General features: G+C 41.4%; 1 protein-coding gene across 1 annotated transcript in view; it reads right to left on the bottom strand.

Annotated features, from left to right (window-relative positions):
- Positions 1-19918, bottom strand: part of LOC126416346 (hemicentin-2-like) — an 856604-nt gene extending 836686 nt beyond the window's left edge. The window contains exon 1 of the mRNA XM_050084025.1: positions 19773-19918. Within this exon, the coding sequence (XP_049939982.1) occupies positions 19773-19794 (22 nt within the window). The 5' untranslated portion in view covers positions 19795-19918. The remainder of the gene's footprint in view (positions 1-19772) is intronic.
- Positions 19919-23052: the final 3134 nt, after the last annotated feature.

The following is a 23052-nucleotide window of genomic DNA, read 5'->3' as shown; positions in this document are numbered from 1 at the left end:
CACAGTTCTCAACAATCGAGACATTAAGAAATGAAGGGAGATACACGTTAGAGTTTAACATTCCGTCAACTGCATGCTCATTAGCGACGGAACACAAGCCAGGATTTCGAGAGGATGGGGAAGGAATTCGGCCGTGCACTTTTCAGTGAAACATTTTCGCAATTTGACTGGAGAAGTTTAAGGAAATTTCATAAACCCATTAATCTGGGTGGCCTGACGAGGATTTGATATGACATCCTCCCCAATGTGAGTCCGGTATGCTAACCACTGCGCCACCTCACTCGGTCCGAGACATTAAGCAATAACAATTATTCACTAGCAACTTCTAAGGCTTGCGCCGTGATTGCTGTCATATACTTTTACACGACTCATGATATGACATTCAGTTTAGTAGAGCAATCTTCGACGTTGCACAGTTTCATAGTGACGAACGCAAGGGTCCATGATGTTTACTTAGCGTAGGAAAGGAATCACAGATTTGGGCGCGGAGAGCGCGAAATAATATTTAGACAGCGGCCCCTGGACCTATCGACGGCCGGAGGGATACAAAACCAACAGAGAGACGGGTCTCGCTCGTGTGTCACGAACCGCGGATCAAAAGCGGCGCAGTTTGCCGCGAGCGTCGACACTCGCTTGTTTGTTCTTCGTTCGGCAGCGCCCCTAGCGACCGGCGATGCAAATGAGTTCGGGGACTACCCGCCGTCCCCATCCCCCTCCCCCATCCACCGCTGCCCAACTACCTAAACTCGGTCCAGAGCACACGTTCACACGTAGCCCCAACTTTTCACAACTGAGCGTCTTCCGGAAACGATTTACTTCACACGGGACAGGGACGTTCGTTCTGCTTTAAACCACAGTGTCGCGTCAGTAGCTAGCGCACTAACGCAGAGCAGGTGTTTTATTAATGCACTAATTTATTACAAAGTCCAATCTAACGTTTATTTACTAATGTGACACAGAGCACAGGGTACGCTGCGGGAAAAATCAATATATCGCGACATGAGAGACGCAGTAGAGAAAATAAAGCTTCGTTCCGACATACGACACACTGGGTTCTGTTACTACTAACGTGTAAATTTTCTCTTGTTCACTTCCTCTGTTTGCACGTTGCGTGTGATCTCTGAATATTTTCGCGCCATGACAGTGCGACACTGAATCTGTTGTTGACGGTCGTTTGCGGCGAGAGTATACCTGCGAGCGAATACAACAGCGTCAGACAGAAGCGTCAGGCAACTGATTTATTATGCAAGTCTCGCCCGGAAATGCTTCAGGTTTTCACTGCGCACAATACGTTGGTGCAGGCTACATTTGCCGCTATTGCGATTTCACTTCTCGTGTTGCTGTTGAAGAGCGTCGAATGTCTAGAGTTTTTTAATACATTATGCCTCCTTTCAAAAGGTAGAGAAAACATGAGTTTAACATTCGGACGAAAAAAAATCACAGTACAAGCGCTTGCAACTAGGCAGTACGTTCGTAAAAAGCCAACCATAAGCACAGTTAAAGAACACTGCTACAGGCACCTCTTATATAGTTAAAAATACAGGTCTCTACGACGTAAGTCATCTCCCTCACAATCTATTTTGGGATCAGGTTTAGTCACGAGTTGGTGCATAATCAGGGTTGCTAAGCTGCAAAGTGGGTTTGACGTAAAATTATGGCGAACGTAGGAACATAAGAGGTTGTAAAGTAATGCAAATGTGGTGTGACAAGGGCCTCCCATCTGGTAGACCGTGCGCCGGGTGCAAGTCTTTCGATTTGACGCCACTTCCCTATCCGTGAGCGGAGAAACTCTCCGACCAAGCCGGGAATCAAACCCGGGCCCTTAGGATTGACAGTCTGTCACGCTGACCACTCAGCTACCGGGGAGGACTGTAAAGTAATACAAGCCTATAAGAAAACCAATTTCATAAGAGAGTACAATATCTGACAGGGTACTGTATTTTTCTGATAGAGAGATCGTAGATTCCAAATAACTATTTAAATTCTAATGAAATATGAGGCCTTACTGTCTTCAAAGCTACATTTATTACGAAGTTCGCTGGAGAATATTTCTAAAATTTCCTTGTTCTTTCTTCCATGCGAAACTGTCTATTTTTCTAAAGGGTGCCATATTCGCCGTTGTCTGCAGGAATTACTTATGTAACAATTGGTACTGCGGAATAAGTTGCACAATTCTGGCTCCGTAATCTCCTGACATGTTTAAATGTCATCCTCGAAAATATGACTTTGCACTGTAAAAATGAATCAATATTTGATGACTGCGAAGCTCAGCACTTGGTGAAATGATGGAAATTACATGAAATGTTGACAATGGTAGCATCCTTCACATAAATCCCTGAAGAAAAAACTTTTGCAAACAACAAAGACCGAAACTGTAACTGTGAACTAAGTAGTCAACGGTGAATATCATGTCCTTTAAAAAAATGTACGTCGCTGAAAGACCGTTGTCTGAGACAGAGTACATGCCTTTTGCTTGACCGTTCTACAACTTGTGTCTCTCAATACAAGTATGAGCTGTTGGTATCAATGGTATTAACACAGGAGGCGAGGAAGAGTATTTATCGGGAGAAATGAGGATTTTTCACAATTCATACGGAATTTATGTATTGAGAAACTGTAACATGACATGGTTCATCTCACTGGCATCATTGATTTCGTGATTGGAGGTATTACAAGTATCACTAAAAGATCATGTATGTCTCGATGAAAGAGTCTGTCACTGTCTTGCGTTCATAAAAAAGTATTTCAGCTACGATATGTGTTTTTAAAATAGCGAACAATTAAGAAAGGTAAGGGAATGTGTAATTTAAAAAAGGCTCTCAAACGTTTTTTTTTATATTACTCATTTAGAGGTCTACACAAGAGGTAACGCCCCTACGTAATGAATATCACTATCAGCTCTGCCAGTACAGCGGCGTTAAGTGTGCAGTGTAATGACGACTATGATACGTTTCGGGAGAAGTGCGGGACTTTTAATAGTTATGGGTCAGTACAATAATGTTATACTGCCCTTCAAAGGGGTTATCCAGTTACAATAACGTTGAAAGTTTCTTGAACTTTCTGTCTTATGGTAAGAGGACCTAGAATTTTATGACTAGTAAAGGGGCATTTATTATAATAACATTGACGATGAGTTTCTAGGACTACGATACCTTGTAATTTTCCAACAACCGACTCATCATCATATTTAATGGTAAATTGGAGATTCTGCGTGGAAGATCGAATAATCAATGTGGAAAAATTTTCAGCCTATATTTTCTTACAAGACAAGTATTCTGGGACAGGTTTTACTGACTTTATGGATTTTATGTGTGAGAATGTGATGAAGCCTTATTCGTACATAAATATTACTGGTCTTTTAGTGAGGTTAAAATCGGTCACCTATCTTTATTCAAAAACTGTTTAATTTTCTAGAAAAGGAAATACAAAGCTGCTGCTTCGTGGAGCTAATATTTCATCGATAGGGTGGCACAAAAATTGAGAAAAGCTCGAACAAAACTTGAACGACGCATCACGCATTAAAAAACAGCCCGCATTAGCTGGTTATCGAAGTAATTTATAATCGTTCGCAGGGGAATTACGTTTAAAGATGAAGTCATGATTATTATCGCACACCGGAACATCCGAAATGGTAGCCCTCATTCACTGTCCCTGAGAGGAAAATGAAGCGCAGAAAATAAGAGGGAAGAAGGGGAAGGAGGAAAGAAGGTAGGGACGGAGAAATGATGAATAAGCTGTTAATACACTCCTGGAAATGGGAAAAAGAACACATTGACTCCGGTGTGTCAGACCCACCATACTTGCTCCGGACACTGCGAGAGGGCTGTGCAAGCAATGATCACACGCACGGCACAGCGGACACACCAGGAACCGCGGTGTTGGCCGTCGAATGGCGCTAGCTGCGCAGCGTTTGTGCACCGCCGCCGTCAGTGTCAGCCAGTTTGCCGTGGCATACGGAGCTCCATCGCAGTCTTTAACATTGGTAGCATGCCGCGACAGCGTGGACGTGAACCGTATGTGCAGTTGACGGACTTTGAGCGAGGGCGTATAGTGGGCATGCGGGAGGCCGGGTGGACGTACCGCCGAATTAATCAACACGTGGGGCGTGAGGTCTCCACAGTACATCGATGTTGTCGCCAGTGGTCGGCGGAAGGTGCACGTGCCCGTCGACCTGGGACCGGACCGAAGCGACGCACGGATGCACGCCAAGACCGTAGGATTCTACGTAGTGCCGTAGGGGACCGCACCGTCACTTCCCAGCAAATTAGGGACACTGTTGCTCCTGGGGTATCGGCGAGGACCATTCGCAACCGTCTCCATGAAGCTGGGCTACGGTCCCGCACACCGTTAGGCCGTCTTCCGCTCACGCCCCAACATCGTGCAGCCCGCCTCCGGTGGTGTCGCGACAGGCGTGAATGGAGGGACGAATGGAGACGTGTCGTCTTCAGCGATGAGAGTCGCTTCTGCCTTGGTGCCAATGATGGTCGTATGCGTGTTTGGCGCTGTCCAGGTGAGCGCCACAATCAGGACTGCATACGACCGAGGCACACAGGGCCAACACCCGGCATCATGGTGTGGGGAGCGATCTCCTACACTGGCCGTACACAACTGGTGATCGTCGAGGGGACACTGAATAGTGCACGGTACATCCAAACCGTCATCGAACCCATCGTTCTACCATTCCTAGACCGGCAAGGGAACTTGCTGTTCCAACAGGACAATGCACGTCCGCATGTATCCCGTGCCACCCAACGTGCTCTAGAAGGTGTAAGTCAACTACCCTGGCCAGAAAGATCTCCGGATCTGTCCCCCATTGAGCATGTTTGGGACTGGATGAAGCGTCGTCTCACGCGGTCTGCACGTCCAGCACGAACGCTGGTCCAACTGAGGCGCCAGGTGGAAATGGCATGGCAAGCCGTTCCACAGGACTACACCCAGCATCTCTACGATCGTCTCCATGGGAGAATAGCAGCCTGCATTGCTGCGAAAGGTACTAGTGCCGATATTGTGCATGCTCTGTTGCCTGTGTCTATGTGCCTGTGGTTCTGTCAGTGTGATCATGTGATGTATCTGACCCCAGGAATGTGTCAATAAAGTTTCACCTTCCTGGGACAATGAATTCACGGTGTTCTTATTTCAATTTCCAGGAGTGTATCTTGTGAGCGATTAGTACTTTAAATATGGAGAAATAGCACGGATACGAGAAGAATGGGAAATATGTCCATTGTGCGTTGTACAAGGGAAGCAGCCTGTCATTCTCTTAAGCAAGTTAGAGAGACTACGAAAAACCTAAACAAAGTTGCGATTGGATCCCAGTTTCACAAAACGCGAATTTAGTACGTTAAATACTGTGCCAACTCAATTCGTAAGAAGTTGTTGTTGTGGTCTTCAGTCTATAGACTGGTTTGATCTACTTCTACATCTGCATACATACTCCGGTAGCTACCAAGCGGTATGTGGCGGAGGGCACAATTCGCGCATATTTCCCCCCTCTGTTCCACTCACGGATCGCGCGAGGAAAAAACGACTGTCCGAAAGCTCTCCATGCTCTCCATGTTAATCTATCCAGTGCAAGCTTCTTCGTCTCGAAGCACCTACTGCAACCGACATCCTTCTGAATCTGCTTAGTGTATTCATCTCTTGGGCTTCCTCTACGCCTTTTACCCTCTACATTGCCCTCCAATACTAAATTAACGGTCCCAAGATTCCTCAGAACACGTCCTACCAATCGATCCATTTTTCTAATCAAGTTGTGAGTCAAATTCCTCTTCTCCCCAATTCCATTCAGTTCCTCGTCATTAGTTATGTGATCTACTCATCTAATCTTCAGCATTCTTCTGTAGCAGCACATTTTGGTAACTTCTATTCTCTTCTTATCTTAACTATTTATCGTTCATGTTTCACTTCCATACATGGCTGCATTCCGTACAAACACTTTAGTAAAAGACTTCGTGGTACTTAAATCGACGCTAGATGTTAACAAACTTCTCATCTTCAGAAACGCTTTCCTTGCCATTGCCAGTCTATATTTTATATCCTCTCTACTTCAACCATCATCTGTTATTTTGCTCCCCAAATAGCAAATCTTGTCTAGTACTTTAAGAGTCTCATCCCCTACCATAATTCCCTCAGAAACTCCCGATTTAATTCGACTACATTCCATTATCCGCGTTTTGCTTTTGTTGATGTTCATCTTTTATCATCCTTTCACGACACTGTCTTTTCCGTTCAACTGCTCTTCCACTTCCTTTGCTATATCTGACGGTATTACAATGTCATCGGCGAACCTGAAAGTTTTTATCTCCTCTCCATGGGTTTTAATTCTTACTCCAAATTTTCCTACTGCTTGCTAAATATATAGATTGAATAACATTAGGGATAGATTACAAACCAGTCTCACATCCTTCCCAACCACTGCTTCCTTTCCACGACCTCGACTCTTATACCTGTCATCCGGTTACTGTATATATTGTAAATAGCCTTTTGCTCTCTGTATTTTACCCCTGCCACCTTCAGAATTTGAAAGATAGTAATCCATTCAACATCGTCAAAAGCTTTCTCTAAGTCTACAAATGTGAGAATTGTAGGTTTGTCTTTCCTTAATCTATCATCTAAGATAAGTCGCATGTTAGCAACGCCTCACGTGTTCCAACATTTCTACGGAATCAAAACTGATCTTCCATGAGGTCGGCTTCTACCAGTTTTTCCATTCGTCTGTAAAGAATTCGTGATAGAGTTTTGCAACCATGACCTATTAAGCTGATAGTTCTGTAATTATCACACCTGTGAACTCCTGCTTTCTTTGGGACTGGAACTGTTATATTCTTCTTGAAGTCTGAGGTTATTTCGCCTGTCTCATGCATCTTGCTCACAAGATGGTAGAGCTTTTCATGGCTGGCTCTCCCAGGGCTATCATTAGTTCTATTGGAATGTTGTCTACTCCCAGGGCCTTGTTGGGACTTAGATCTTACAGTGCTCTGTCAAACTCTTCAAGCAGTATCATAGTTCCCATTTCATCTTCATCTACGTCCTCTGCCATTTCCATATAATGGCCCTCAAGTACATCGCCCTTTTATAAACCCTCTACATACTCCTTCCATCTTTCTGCTTTCCCTTCTTTGCTTAGTACTGGTTTTCCATCTGAGCTCTTGATATTCATACAAGTGGTTCTCTTTTGTCCAAAGTTCCCATTAATTTTCCTGTAGGCAGTATCTGTCTTACCCCTAGTGTTGCCTCTAAATCCCTACATTTATCCTCTAGCCATCCATGTTTAGCCATTTTGCACTTCCTGTCGTAAGAAGTACACAATATTAATTGCACAGATTCTTGTTCGACACTGCACTCTGAATGATTACAAGGGCCATACAGATATTAGAACAGATGTGGTTCGGAGTGCACGTCCTCATGTTCTTGGAATATCTAAATGCAAATGTAGATACTCTCTGGCCCTTCTAGTTAATAAAAAAACTGCGTGCCTCACACAAACAAAGGGATGTTAACGTAAAGGTTTTTCACAAAATACATAATTTTGTTCTTATTGTGATTTCTGTGATTATGTATCATTGATCCGTTGTGTAACAGAAAATATGTTACGAAAAGAAGATGCCTTGACATAACGTCTCGCAAACGCAATTATAAAAACATGAGACATTATTATTTGAACAGAATCAACAATATTCTTCATTAGAGGCGTGTACAGATATTTACCGAATCGTATATATTCAATCAGATATGAATTAGAAACTGCCTGATAGCGGAGACGTGCTCTTTATGTTCGTGACACAATGACACGTAAAGAAGTATATCGTATTAGTTTTCATATAAACCTGTAAAATTAAGGCTGTAATGGTAGCGCTGAAAGTGAGAGAGAGAGCACTGAATCTCTTTCTTTTATTTCTTTTTTTTTTCGTAGTCTGTCATTGCCCCCTACGGGAAGAATTTTGTCTATGGTTTTTTCACCAGACCATCTCAGTTACGGGATTTCTGTCATCAGTCCTTTTTACCTGCGAAGAAATTTTACCAGAACTGGCATCATCAAGCTGGACGGTTACGGACAGGGCACATGGTCAGAGGAACTTCTATTCGACAGCGACACCTACCCTCGTAACGATGCACTTCCGGACACACGTTCATACAATCTTTTGCCCTCCATTTCCAGTCAGTAATCCGTCCCCGCCATTTTTAGGTTCTATTAACGTTCGCCCTGCGTAAAACTGACAGATTCAGAATAGAGTAAGAACTTTCCTTATTATCATATACAGAGAAATTGTTGACATTCTCCGGAATGTTAAACATCCTAGACTTCTTTTTGCTTAAATTTTGTTATGTAGTAGTTACGATCGCTTTAGTATCCATATTAATCCATGGTGAAGTGACAGATTAGTTCAAAAAATGGTTCAAATGGCTCTGAGCACTATGGGACTTAACTTCTAAGGTCAGCAGTTCCCTAGAACTTAGAACTAATTAAACCTAACTGTCCTAAGGACATCACACACATCCATGCCCGAGGCAGGAGTCGAACCTGCGACCGTATCGGTCGCGCGGTTCCAGACTGTAGCGCCTAGAACCGCTCGGATACTCCGTCCGGTGACAGATTACTATTGATACTTAAAGAAAAGAGTGCTTTATCGTTTTGTAAGGTTCAAGGAGGTGAATATTGTTTAGAGTAAGTCTTCAGAAATGAAAGCATGTAGCACAACGGAAGTTCACCTTTTATCGGATTGCGTATTAGCAGTCCGGCTGAGCTTTCAATACTTTTCGTTTAGACATACACAGTGGATAGAGTGACCATGTAAATATGAAATCATTCTACACATTTAAATGAAGAATGTGTCCCCTAGTGAAACATTATCTGTAAAATAGGTATTTTGTTTCCAGTAACTACTACCTAATAAAGAATGCATGTGAAAACTAAAACCTTGTCATTTGTTAGACAACCATCATTTACTTCATTTTTTTTTCAATAAGTTATATTCCGAACTTCAAGGAACACTGATCCTTCTTATAATTTTTTTATAAAAATTCACTAGTATTACTGTAAGAAATTAGTAAAATATTATTAGTACCCCATGAGTGTGACGGTGAGATGCTCGTCTTACTATTGATGAATATGAATGTCACTATTATATCTTGCGTTCTGGAAATATTTGGAAAGGCTTCCGGTGATGTGTTCATTTTGCTAGTGACGACGACTTTATCGTACAGAAAATATTTGCGGCTGTCAGCAGCATTTGATAATATGCAGCGCCTGTCCTCACGTACTTTCTGTCCGCAGGTTAAAGGAAGTTTCATATATCGAATGTAGCATCACATGACAGAGTACTCTTCGTCGTCACAGGGTACACCACTTCCTGCAGTGGCGAAAGTAAATTAAAAAGGCAGTCTCAATCATTTACGGACGTAGTTATATACCTCCATGGTCGGCCGCTGTCGTTCATAGTTGTCATTAGGGCCCATAAAGCAAATTGACTGTTAAACAAACAATTACAAAATTTAACAATTGTATCAGAAACTGCTACTACAGAATATATTCTCGGGGAGATTTGCAAAGGGCAAATAGATCCAAAAATGTCTCCAAAAGTTGTTAGACATGGAAACAAACAGCTACTCTTACTAAACAGCTGGAATTTTACGACATAGGGTACGAAAGAAAAGCCTCTAAAACACGATAAGTCGCTTGATATCTACGCCGGCTTTAATTACCCAAGACGAAAACTAATACACGTAGACCTCATTGTGGTTGGAGACAGACCTCAGACTTCGATGAATACAGATGAGAGTGGCCATTTAATTTCTTGAATGCATCCGCTTGCTACAGACCGGAACGGATACTTGCCTAAGAAGTTCAAACTGGATGTCGGGTTAGGATTTGACTCTGTCATTCCTGAAGAGAAAAAAATTGCAGATACGTTGTTTTTTATACGTCCCTTATTTCAATGTCGATGGCGCTTAAGAATTTGCATGTACAGAACAACGCTGCTGAACACAATGTATGGATACAAGAAATTAATTCAGGATCGCCACATAGGGCTTTCCCAACACAGCCCTCTTGAATTGCGTCCAATTGAACTACTGTGCTCAATATCGTGGACTACCTACCTTTTCACTCGCCTTCTTAAATTACATTTATAAGTAAATTAAAAGTTTTTAAGTCACAAAATTATGAAAAATACCAGATTAAGGACGACACCTAGACATCGTAAATACCAGCTTAATTGTGTAAGAATACTAGACTTTCAACGACAGACGGGGTTAGTGAAAATGGTGCACAAATTAACACTTTTATTTGTTGGCAACTCTCTACTGTAAAACTGATTTGGCTCTTACAGCGATTCACCGATCGTCATGGGTGAGGCACAGGTTCAGATCACAGGGTAGCTTTCTTAACGAACTATGGAGGTTCATGTTATAAAAATAAAATCGGGATGACCAGAAATATTTTGAAATGGTAATACACAGAGAGGATTTTCAGCATGGAACAGAAGTATATTAGAGCTACAAAGAAAATTTCACGCTGGTAATTTATCATCAATAAGACTCTTTTCAAAGGGTGGACCGGGCAAAGCTGCACAATGTTAAGGTATTAAACGCTTAACGCAAACGACAGAATGGTTCTTTGAAATGGGACGGCCGTCGTTCTTTCCAAATGAGAGTCTGCGCTCTAACTGTAGTAATTTCGACGTCGACGGGTCGTTAAACTTAGGTTTTCATTTACTTTTCGGACAAGACAACAACGTTGTGCCTGAGTCTCTCTTCCGTTGTGATATCATCACCAGAGCAGTGGTAAGGAAGTAATAACTACAGATTATAATTTCAGCATCAGCACTTCAAAACTTCCAAACTGAGATACCATGCACCCAGTCGCTGGTAGCCGATAGAGAAATAACTTCACCACGATGCCTCTGGGGAAATTAGACGGCCTTGCGGTGCTGACATGGTGTTCAGAAGGGGGTGTAACTAAAACACGAGATAAAGGATGTCAGTTTCTCGCTACCACGTTCCATCTATCGTGTAATTGTGTAAGTCATTCTGAAATAACAGTAAAATTTGGTCAGGTGTGAGCAGGATTCGCACTCTTGAGTTTTCCGTAAAAACTTAATGGTGTATATAGAGTGTTCATACATCACGGGAGTCGTGTGTGTCGCTGATTTTTGCTTTTTGTTGTCATTGATCGTGCCATGATACTGGTCCCGAGAATTGTTCAATTTCCGAGAATATTTCAATTTTAAGTTTCAATTGAGATAAGAAATAACTGAAGACATTCGTGTGATATATTCAAAACTTAACAATTTACTTCCGGTGTGAAACCTTGTTTATTGCCGAATTTTATGATTCTAGGTCAACGAGGAGCGCCCTATAATTTTTAATGAGCAAGATTGCGAGTGTCAAAATACTTGAAGTAATGGTCATATTTTTTAATTACACTGACTTAGAAGCTTGACGTTTGTATAAGACCAAGGAATCGCTGACTTCAGCGTGTGACGTAAATTTCGACTTCTTGCATCTGTGGAAAAGGAGTCTTAACAGACGGACGAACAGAGAGAGTGTCGAATAAGAAACGGGAAATTAATTTTCGTGTGATATAACAACAAATTAACAAATACCCTTTTATCACCTTATTTGTGCTTCGAAGCCTTTCTACGTACCAAATATGATGATTTTACTCCAATGGGAAGTACCCCATAGGTTTGGATGAGTGAGTTTGCGAATGCCGAATTATGTGACAAAATGTAGTATCCTCTGATTGCATTGACTGAGAGCCTAACATTTATTATGCCGCCAAGGACCTAGACATCTCAGTATGTGACGTTCAACTTGATACCTCTACAATTTCCTGAGAAAAGGGACGAGGGGCGTGGGGGGGGGGGGGGGGGTGGAGGGGGTCTTAACGGACGAACAGACAGGCAGTCGGATTACAAATGGCCGGCCGGTGTGGCCGAGCGATTCTAGGCGCTTCAGTCTGGAACCGCGCGACCGCTACGGTCGCAGGTTCGAATCCGGCCTCGGGCATGGATGTGTGTGATGTCCTTAGGTTAGTTAGGTTTAAGTAGTTCAAAGTTCAAGGGGACTGATGACCTCAGGTGTTAAGTCCCATAAGCTCAGAGCCATTAGAACCATTCGATTAGAAAAAAGATTTGTTTCGTGTGATATTATTACAAATTATCAATTTTCGGACTTATAATGCAGTTACTGGCGTTGTGAAACCTTGTTTCCCGTTAAAATTTCATGATTTTAGGTCAACGGGAACTGCCCTCTTGGTTTTAAGGTGTGAGTTTGCGAGTATAACAATATTTTGCACAAATGACCGTATCTTTTGATTGCATTGACTTAGAAGCTACTGTTCTGTATAAAGAAAAGGGGCCGTCAGCATTAGTATGTGACGTAACTTTTGAGACATGTAGCGGTTCCTAACAAAAAGGGACAGCCAGGGAGATAACGGAAAAAAGTGTTTCTATAAGGGTCCAGTTCCTAAACGAATGAGGTACGGAATCCTAAAAAGTTACTTTTTTGTAAGTGCAGATCATTTCTGTTTACTGTAAGGAATGTTGTCGCGGAAATGTAGTTCAGGGGGCATGAGTTGAAATCAACCAAAAAGAAAGTTCTCTGTGGTATATGAAAGTACTTGTGCAATGAACGCCTGTTACTTGTAACGTGTAACGTGAAGCACTGAATTTTTGTGAGGTAAAGAAGCGACACAAGCCTTCGAAAACTTTCACGGATAATCTGTGAATGTACGTAACTTTCTGCTCCACAGCACGGTTGACTTGACATGTATGTTACGAAGAAAAAGGAGAACTTCATTGACTTCACAGGACATCACAAAGCGGCTGGGTCGATAAAAAAATCTGGATGTCTTTCTTACAGAAATTTTACCTTACTTACTCAGATAATTACTAATATGTACGCAGCAGCTAATATCAGAGCAGTCAGGTTTCTCACTCGCAGCAAGACGGTTCCTAATTGGAATTAACGTCACCCCAACATCGTCAATCTACATCTTCACATATTCTCTGCAGTCCGTAATACAACTTATAATGGAAGTTACATCACCGAATATTAGTGACGTTGCATCTTATTTCTACACCTTCGATGTAAATGTGATAGACGTTTCGTAGCTATTAGTCTTCATGGTGTGTAAATCTTATCAGTAGCATAAGAAAAACAGTGCAATCAGTATTTGTCCCTATCTATCATATGGCATCTTTAAGAATAGATAAGCATAAGAAGTCTCTAATTTACAAGTTTGCAGAAAGGGAAAAGGTGAAGAAATAATCTCTCTCTTTAATAGCCGGCGAGCCACCTTGATATTTGGCGTATAAGTGAAAAAGGCGTTAACATCGCTCCATGGTCTCACGCAATGTCAATGTCAACATGAATCTACAGTAGCGTTGTTTTCACCCAAGGTCTGTACTTTCCTAACAGTATCATGACTCATTTGTCATTGTTGGTACTTCACTGGTGTCGTTTACGTAACCATCTCCGGTTGTACTAGTTACTGTAAGGATTGCAAATAACTGCTTGCAAGTTGTATACTAACAGTGTGAATCAAGTTGGTCACCGTTAATTACTTAAACCCTCTGCACTGTGACCTGATTATCAGCCGAGATAATAGAAATTTAGTAAACGACCTTGGATCAAGTAGATCATGAAGAATCTTCGCGATCTAAGATTCCGCAACTCATATGTCTTCTCGTTTAAAAGTGGGGTAGTGTAGGAGCAGCGCTTAACAATATCGGATATTGATCAGAAAGACATGAGAAGCTCTTCAGGTACTCACATTAAACAATGTAATTGCTAACAGCAAACAGATTCGCCATTATGGTTTATAAAACTGGGAGGGAGAAATGTACACGTTTGTCATAACAAATGTCACGAATGTAACAATGTGATTCAAGAAACCCTGTGAAAGTAACTCCGACTTCACAACGGTATACGACCTATTTAAAACTATACGCCACAAAATACATAAGACTTGCGTTCTTTTATAAGTGTCAGAGGTGACGAGCATTATATTTTCCAGAATCATAAAGGAGATTCCATCAACAAACATTATCTGAACACTTTGAGTTAACTAAATGAAACTAAGTACGCCTCCGACATTTATGTGTTACAGCAGCGATTTAAAGAACGACATTTCTAGATCAGGTTCATTAAACGGAATTTTATATTCGCCAACACAAGTTCTGTAATTCCATGACCATTTTTCCGAGCACTTTTCATTTTAAACTATGTAACAAACTCCTAAGAGAGAATATTGACTCAGTAATTAGGTGCGAAAGTTTTCTGGTACTACTGGTTTCAAACGACAATCACTGAGCCATAGATACTTGTTTGTCTCCTAATTCAGCCGTATGGTAATGTTTTGCGCATTTCTTTAAACTGCTATCGTTGTTTGCGCATGTGACTCCTTGCAAAAACTGTAGAGAGATGAAAAATTTATGGGACCCAGGAGAGTAAAATAGTTAAATATAGTAGTAATTGGATAGGATAATGACAGCGAGGAAAAGAGAAGACGTGGCTAGCGCCTAAGAGTTATCTTTTCTAAAAAGATGCTCGAAAGTGGCTGTTCATTGTTACTTGTCAATTTAGTAATACGGCATACTCTTTCTGCTCACTTTCTCGTAGTCTGATATCTGAGAAGCATTAATTTTAACCAGTATTCGTTGGAGCACTGGACACTGACCACTGTGAAAAAAGAGGAACTCCTGGAAATATCGCTCTTACGAGGAAAAGTTTAAGCGGGGAAGATAATTACTCCCACTTGCCGTGTATTCAGCAATACATTACTAGGGCATTCAGGAATGCGAAGTAGATGTAATATGCACTTAAGGGGAAAAAAGAACAGACACACACACACGCACATACGCACACATTCAGCACGTTGCAATTTGAATCTACAGGCCGAATAGTGTGGATGTTTGGTATGGTACACGTTTTTCAGGAAACTGTAGCATTGTAGGCTTGTTAACTATCTTCGTTCAATCAATTTGTGGTCCAATTGTGTTGTGTTTTATTGTTGGAATATTTTGCTTCATGTTCCAGGCCACATCTCCGCAATTTTTAATTTCCAGTATTTCCTGTAGGTAGCATCCCACGGGTTGCTATTAGTTCCAATTGCCACACGAAGCTTTCTGTTCCATAAATGATTTCTAACAGTCGGAAGGAGTGATCTCTGTTTTCTTGGATGTAGAGCCCTGATCTCAGACCGTGGACCTTCGACGTGCTTCCAGATTCTTCTGATCTGCATAGTCCGCCATGTTGTAATTAGACGAAAAAGACAACAGTGTGTACGTGATAAACATTTCTCTACTCATTTCTGCCTTGGAACTTCATATAACATACGAAGAATTGGTTGATTTTGGAGTTGAATCGAGAAGTATTTTCATTTCGCGTTCTGGTGACGTTCCGTGGCAACTATGTAATTAGGCAAGAACTGTCTGGCACGTTCAGGGAGCTACTTGCTGACATCCTATGGAGACGAATGGTGGAAACGAATAAATATACTAATGGATTTTCGTGGAATGAAAGCCAGTGGTAATGTACGGCCTCGGACTATTAATATTCGATTCAGTAGCATATTCTGAAAGTGTTCTCCGATTATGAATGTTGCTGTGTAATTTTTCGACACGTACATATTAATACACGTACGGCTCCACGTTTATGTGAGGTATTGCGGGATGTTTCTAAATATTTTATGCGTGGTACATATTTCATTTTACTTTGTGGAATATGGAGAACACTTATTCTTCCTCACGTTCTGCTCAGGAGAAGATATTAAATGTTATTAATCCGAACTACGAATCCTGAAACCAAGATCTCAGTGTGTCCCTGTGCATACCCATGAGATACTAAATGTAACTCAGTCTTCCGACTGGGTATCGCTTCTGCCACGTCTAAGCGAACAGGAGAAAATAATGTCCAAAATTTGTCTCTCAAATATACAGACCAAAAAGTCGTTGAAAACTGGACATAGTCGTCGTCTTGGTATCGTCAAATTACGAAGTGTGATTCCTTTGTGGTAAAGCGAAAGGGCTGGATGCTTTCATAGGAGAGATAGTTGAGAGTACTGCGCCATGAGATCCTTTTATGGTTCTTTAGATTTTTTTATCACAGGAGGCAGACAATTTTTCCTGCAATGATTAAATGACTGGCACTCAGTCCGCCATTAATCCGTTTGATAATAACTGTGGTTCTCATGTTTGCAATTGCGACCTGGTATATATTCATTTGCAGATCCTGTCTTTCAAATCAACGAAAAATATTCCGGCCATCAGATGTAACACGAACGCCTCTAAAGATGCTCTTCTATGCTTGATTTTAACATGGGGATCGCTTTTAAAAATTGGTTCAGATAAAGTGATTTATAGATAAAGTGTCGTTTGAAGTGTGCAGTTCGTGTACTATGTATCAAAAATTAGTTTTGGGCTCACACAGTAACCACTAAGAAATTTTTCTACGTCCGTAGGACACGCGACACTTTTATACGAGCAGATGGTCCTTACACGTATTTCTCGCAATATTCATTTAATAGCATACTGTATGACTCTATAGATATAATTACAGACCCATAAATAATCTTCTGGATGACCATAAACTTTCTGTTACAAAGAGGCGGACGAACTTCGTAGCGTGACCCTCACACTTTTCCGGCTAAACTGACGTATAAGGCAATCATGTCACTGTGAAACAATAAAGCATATGCTCCAATATTATCTCATTTATACTTCTTTCTTTCGTAGCACATTCACTCGCGTTAGTTCTTTTTCCTCTATCTTCATAACCATGTTTAATCAAGTTTCTCTGTCTCTCGCTCTACCATGCCTTCTGTTATGTCCACTGCTACTAACACCAATACTTTTAGTCTCCCTTCCTATAAGTCATCTTTATTAATGAAGTTCTCATTAACAAATGAATAAAGTTTTTACTTGTTATTGATTGTGCGCTATAGCAATTACTAAAAATTTTATATCGCTTTATATTTTGTATGAGGTGTCTCATGCTTGTCACAATAAATCTGTTATAAAATATGTAGTATGCCTTGTTAGTTGTAAAACAAGGCTTATGGACGTAATTTTTTGAGTTAAATAAATCAATGACATAATATTGAAAATATGTGCGTTTTCAAGTATCACTGCGTTATTACTAAATCATTTCCTTGTGATTAGTAATGAATAAGGAACCCCATTATTGAAATATGAACGAAAATTGGTTAGAAGAAGAGTAAAATATAATCCCGCCTATCTTGTATTTCTCGAACAATAAACAAGATGTCAAAATCAACGAAGTTCTACCTTAAATGAGGGTGGCGGTGGGAGGGGGGTGGGGGGTTGCGTACGGAGCAGGCACTCGCGCACCATTCGTAACTGTAAGAGTTAGTATAGGAACTGTTTGGCGTGAAGTATGTACCCTCTGCCAGATGTCTGATAATCGTTCCGTTCGTTATCTTTTGTCTGTAGTCCCCAGACTTTAGTTCCACGAATGTGCGTGAACACTCTGATGGCCAGATAGGTCAAATTTACACTCGAGAAAAACTACCCTATTGATCTTCAAAATTATACATTACGTGTGTTCTAGACTCACTATTGTTAACGTAGTAATGCACCCAAGGACGATCCCGTGTTGATATAAAAATAATTTACTGCCTTTCGTGACTATCGTAAACTGACCGTAGCTGCCACAGCGCGTCCGACACGGTAAAAGCATACAACCACTTAACGAATTGAGCTTTGAGGAAGGTCGACATAGCATAGAATTCTGCACAAATATTTGTAGCATGTCTAACCAAGAGTTGTTCACTTAATAGTCGACGTAGCGTACGATTCCGCAAAAATCTTTGTAGCAAGTCTTACCAGGGGCTGTTCAATTATTTCACTTACCTTACGACGTTGTAGTAAAAGAATTGCGTCGTAATTGTCTCGATCTTAGAAACATATTCGTGTACCGTTGTTCAGTTACATATCATGTGAGTTAGCAGTATAGACGTAAAAACCTCATTTACAGACATACGCAATTAGCAGTGTTGCGGTATGTAATGCAGGTTAGGTAAAATAAACCTCTTCCGGTAAATATTTGTAAGACCGATACAGGAGCGACCCTTATTGATGGACAGGAGATGGAAACGATTTCGATGCACCATTCGGTGCCATTATGCGAGCCTGTTGAGTTATACCAGTTGTTTCCAAGTGGTGTGTAATTAGGGCTTTTCGATCCTCAGTTTTCCTTGTCGTCTAATGAGATCTGGATCAGCCTGTGAGGGTATGTGAACTCACGTAACACTCGCCATAGCGAGTCAGAATATCCATATCAGTCCTTTGAAGAGCCGTTTTATAATCTCACATTTCGTGTTGGGTACTCAGCATCTGGTGTTCGCATCGTAAAACGATTCCTCACCACACTGTTGACGGTAACCCGTGTCTTCAGAAACTATCTAACCCTTATGTAGATTATCTCACAAAAGTGAACAACTTTAAGAATATTTTCTGAATGACGAAGATCCCCATACAACCCTCATAATTTTGCCATGAGGACATCAAGTTTCTGGAGAAGGGAGGACAGTCAGTTGGGGCAGTGATAACTCCTGGTGACCTTCATCGCTTGATATCTCTTCCTGCGCATTTTACCTGTGGAAAAAATTGAAAGTTCAGGTATACATAATTCTCGCTCTCTGGAAGAGTTACAGCGGCACACTGAAAATGCTATTGCTCCTATCCCTTAAGCACATATCCGACGAGTTTCTCACAGTTTGATATATCGAGAACAGTGCTGCAACGAAGTGAACGGTGGCCATTTCTAGCATCTTCAATGATACTGATTAACAAGGATACATCCCACCTCAATCATATTGTAAATATGATCTGGACCAGTTGTATGCATCCCACCCTGAATTTGTCGCTTCACGGACAAAGTGGCCAGAAGTTAATTTATCTGGTTGATGTACGTGCTATAAGATGTACTGATCTATATTCAACCATATTCTCTTACGAAATGTGTGCTTCAGCGGTTCAGATGTATTCTGTTTCGACTGTAGAGTTAATTGTAGAGTTATCTGCAGTAATCTCTGCCTCATACTGCCCATTTCATTAGTACACTAATTCCATGTTTAGTGTATTGGAGACAACTGGATGCTAATGGAATTGTACAGCAGTAAGGTGCTGGTCAAGCAATTCTGTCCTATTTCTTGAATTTTCAGTTAATTGCACTTTTGTGAACTAATTCTAAGTATCATAAATCCGGTACATTGTACATCTGCTATAAATTAAACCTGTGCCTGAGTACACCCATTCATCCTGTGAACGTATGTTCACTTTATTATCGATAATCAACTACCCTTCAGATGCATCATGATCATTAATTGAGTGCTAATGTAAGCAATGGGGTACTTTAGTACAGAACTTAACGGTTCAATGGAAAATACTGTGACATGCCATTTTTATTTCCTGTTACAAATTTACGAAATGAACTTGTAGAAAATGTGATACAAAATAGTTTTTTTTTATGGTCCCAGTCGAGTTGCTGGATCCGCATACATCTTTTGCAGTGGTATACCAATTATCAGTGCGTCCACTGCATGCACTCTTCTGAACTGACTTAGTTTCTACGCTTGTGTAAATCTACACTCTGCAGACCCTATATGGTCTGTACCCACCACTAAAAGCACTCACATTATGGAGCGGGTTCGACATTTTTTGTTGAAGCGAAGCACGGTTCTAACTCACCGTCTGAATGTGTGGGGAGCGCTTTCGACAAAGAGGTGTGACAAGTGAGCGCTTTACCTCTGAACAGGCGCCGCCTCATGATGACAGCGGCGGCCTCGACCTGGCGTTAGGCGGACTCTGCTGAGGCAGACGCAGACGCAAGACGCGGTCGCAGCGGCGGTGAGCGCGCAGCCGGCGACACACAGGCGTTGCTCGGGTTGCCTACCCGCGCTCCAGCACGCCCGACACTGAGCCGCGCTCGCCGGTCGGCCCCTAGCGGTGGGCAACACGGCGCACGCGCGGCGCCGCGCCGGTACAGTTAACAGCGCCGCATCGCGCGCACAACTTTGCCGACGCGACGGCAGGAAGCGGCCGCTGACGGCTTCTCTGGCCCGCAAACAGACGCCGGCTGTGAGGCAACGCGTCAGCTTTTAGAGATATGGCGTACGAGTAATAGTTTACCTACTCCGCCTCACACTGAAAATCTACATCTGTTCTACAAAAGCAGCCCATACATAAACTTAACACGTTCACTCCAAGGTGTACCATTGCGGGTTCACGAGACCTTCCCATAAGGCGGCGTGTGGAAACCGGGCATACATAGCACCAGCAACACACTAACGTGTGATGTCTTACTTGTCACTAGACGTATAAAGTTAAGATAGGATACTGTAATTTGTGGTAAGAAAGTGTAGACTTCAGTAGTTCGCCTAACAGCTTTGCTCAGTTAAGGTTGTACCCAAGTCATCTGTGTGTTAGGTGCGTCGCATATTTTTCCGGCGTTACCCCATCACGATGACTTTCTTTACATATGTTAAAAACTATGTCTAAAAACTGTAAATGGTGAACCGTCTAGAACATGAGTGTGGATGTATAAATGACTGGGTAACCCACAAAACATTTTTGTTCTGAATAGTAACCCTCCTGCCTGTTAGTTAAAAGGAAACTGTTTTTATATCAAAATTGCAATTTTTGATGCTTAGTTAAAGTTTTGTTCAAAAATTATTGATTTGTAACGTGAAAAAGTGCGATGTTCCAGTAAGAATAAACGTATTTATCACTTAGCCCTACAAAACGAAATATCCTAAACTAAAAGTTAAAATTAAAGAAAAAGGAAGTGTAAAAGGAAAATACTGGGTGATCAAAAAGTCAGTACAAATTTGAAAACTTAATAAACTGCGGAATAATGTAGATAGAGAGGTAAAAATTGACACACATGCTTGGAATCACATGGGGTTTTATTGGAACCACCCCATGTTGCTAGACGCGTGAAAGATCTCTTTTGCGCGTCTTTTGGTGATGATCGTGTGCTCAGCCGCCACTTTCGTCGTGCTTGGCCTCCCAGGTCCCCAGACCTCAGTCCGTGCGATTATTGGCTTTGGGGTTACCTGAAGTCGCAAGTGTATCGTGATCGACCGACATCTCTAGGGATGCTGAAAGACAAAATCCGACGCCAATGCCTCACCATAACTCCGTACATGCTTTATAATGCTGTTCTCAACATTATTCCTCGACTACAGCTAATGTTGAGGAGTGATGGTAGACATATTGAGCATCTCCTGTAAAGAACATCATCTTCGCTTTGTCTAACTTTGTTACGCCACTTACTGCTATTCTTATCAGATGAAGCGCCATATGTCGGAAATTTTTTTAACTTTTGTATTTTTTTGTTTCTAATAAAACCCCATGTCATTCCAAGCATGTGTGTCAATTTGTACCTCTCTATCTACATTATTCCGTGATTTATTCAGTTTTCAAATTTATACTGACTCTTTGATCACCCAGTGTATCGGACATCGCTTTAATACGTCATCGAAATTATGTAAACGACGGTTCTGTTATTCATATTCAACTTCCACACACACACACACATATATATATATATATATATATATATATATATATATATATATATATATATATATATATATATATGTGTGTGTGTGTGTGTGTGTGTGTGTGTGTGTGTGTGTGTGTAACGCATGTATTTGTGAATGTAAACTAGTCTTGCATCAAAATAAGTTGATATTCTCTTACATATGAAATGAAATTTATATTCAGTTAGGCTATAAAATACACAGTGGACTTACACTAAATGGTATGCGGTTCTAATTATGTGCAATATGAACTACCAAACACTCAAAACTACATAGAGTAGTCGTTGGTTCCCAGTTTCTTCTCTCTTACACATTCACTTATGTTTCATTGCCTACAATCACTACCAATAAACAGGTGATCCTACGATTTACTAAGTCATTTATGAAGTTACTAAAGCTACCTAACCATAGTTTTTGGTAAAGTGGAACTCTACCTGTCAACTGTCAGCTAGGCTCAACGAAAAACTGTAAATAAAATTTTGTGTGACCCTTCAAAGAGAGAGATTTCTGAAAAGATGATATATCACATTTTGTGGATGATTTAGTGTAAGATCATTTTATGCCATTCTCTTAGTTTTAAACGCCGGCCGGTATGGCCGTGCGGTTCTAAGCGCTCCAGTTTGGAACTGCGTGACCGCTACGGTCGCAGGTTCGAATCTTGCCTCGGGCATGGATGTGTGTGATGTCCTTAGGTTAGTTAGGTTTAAGTAGTTCTAAGTTCTAGGGGACTGATGACCTCAGAAGTTAAGTCCCATAGTGCTCAGAGCCATTTGAACCATTTTGAACCATTTTAAAGAATACACCAGTATGTTAAAACAGTAGCTTAGAGCGTCTGTATAGGACAATCGAACCTCGCCGAGAAACAATGAAAGTGTCACTGTGAAGTACAGGAAGCATGAATAGCGCGCTGCCAACAGCCAGGAACACAATTCACAGCGCCGTAGTGGTTGTGGTAACTTACCTTTACTTTCGAAGATAGCTTTATTTCGACGAGTTATACAGACTTCAAAATTCATGAGATATACCATACCCAAGCCACTCACAGACGATTAGATACCGCGGAAATACCAAATTAGAGCAATGTAGCGTGCTGCGTTCAAATGGCTCTGAGCACTATGGGACTTAACATCTTAGGTCATCAGTGCCCTAGAACTTAGAACTACTTAAACCTAACTAACCTAAGGACATCACACACAACTATGCCCGAGGCAGGATTCGAACCTGTGACCGTAGCAGTCCCGCGGTTCCGGACTGAAGCGCCTAGAACCGCACGGCCACCACGGCCGTGTGCTGCGTTCCACACGCTTGTATAACTGTTACCAGTTATTTTCTATGGGGCTAAGATTGGGCGATAAGCATTGTATCCCAGGAAGACTGGTCAAGATTCATGAATACGACAGGAACGATCATTCAGAGCAAAGTATTTGGTAAACTTTGGCTCTAAAAAGCGTACCTTAAAAGCTATGAAAGCTTCTTCATCT

Source organism: Schistocerca serialis, chromosome 8, assembly GCF_023864345.2.
Source record: "Schistocerca serialis cubense isolate TAMUIC-IGC-003099 chromosome 8, iqSchSeri2.2, whole genome shotgun sequence".
Taxonomy (NCBI): Eukaryota; Metazoa; Arthropoda; class Insecta; order Orthoptera; family Acrididae; genus Schistocerca; species Schistocerca serialis.
The sequence above is the reverse complement of the archived record's forward strand: the minus strand, read 5'-3'. Positions and strand labels throughout refer to the sequence as shown.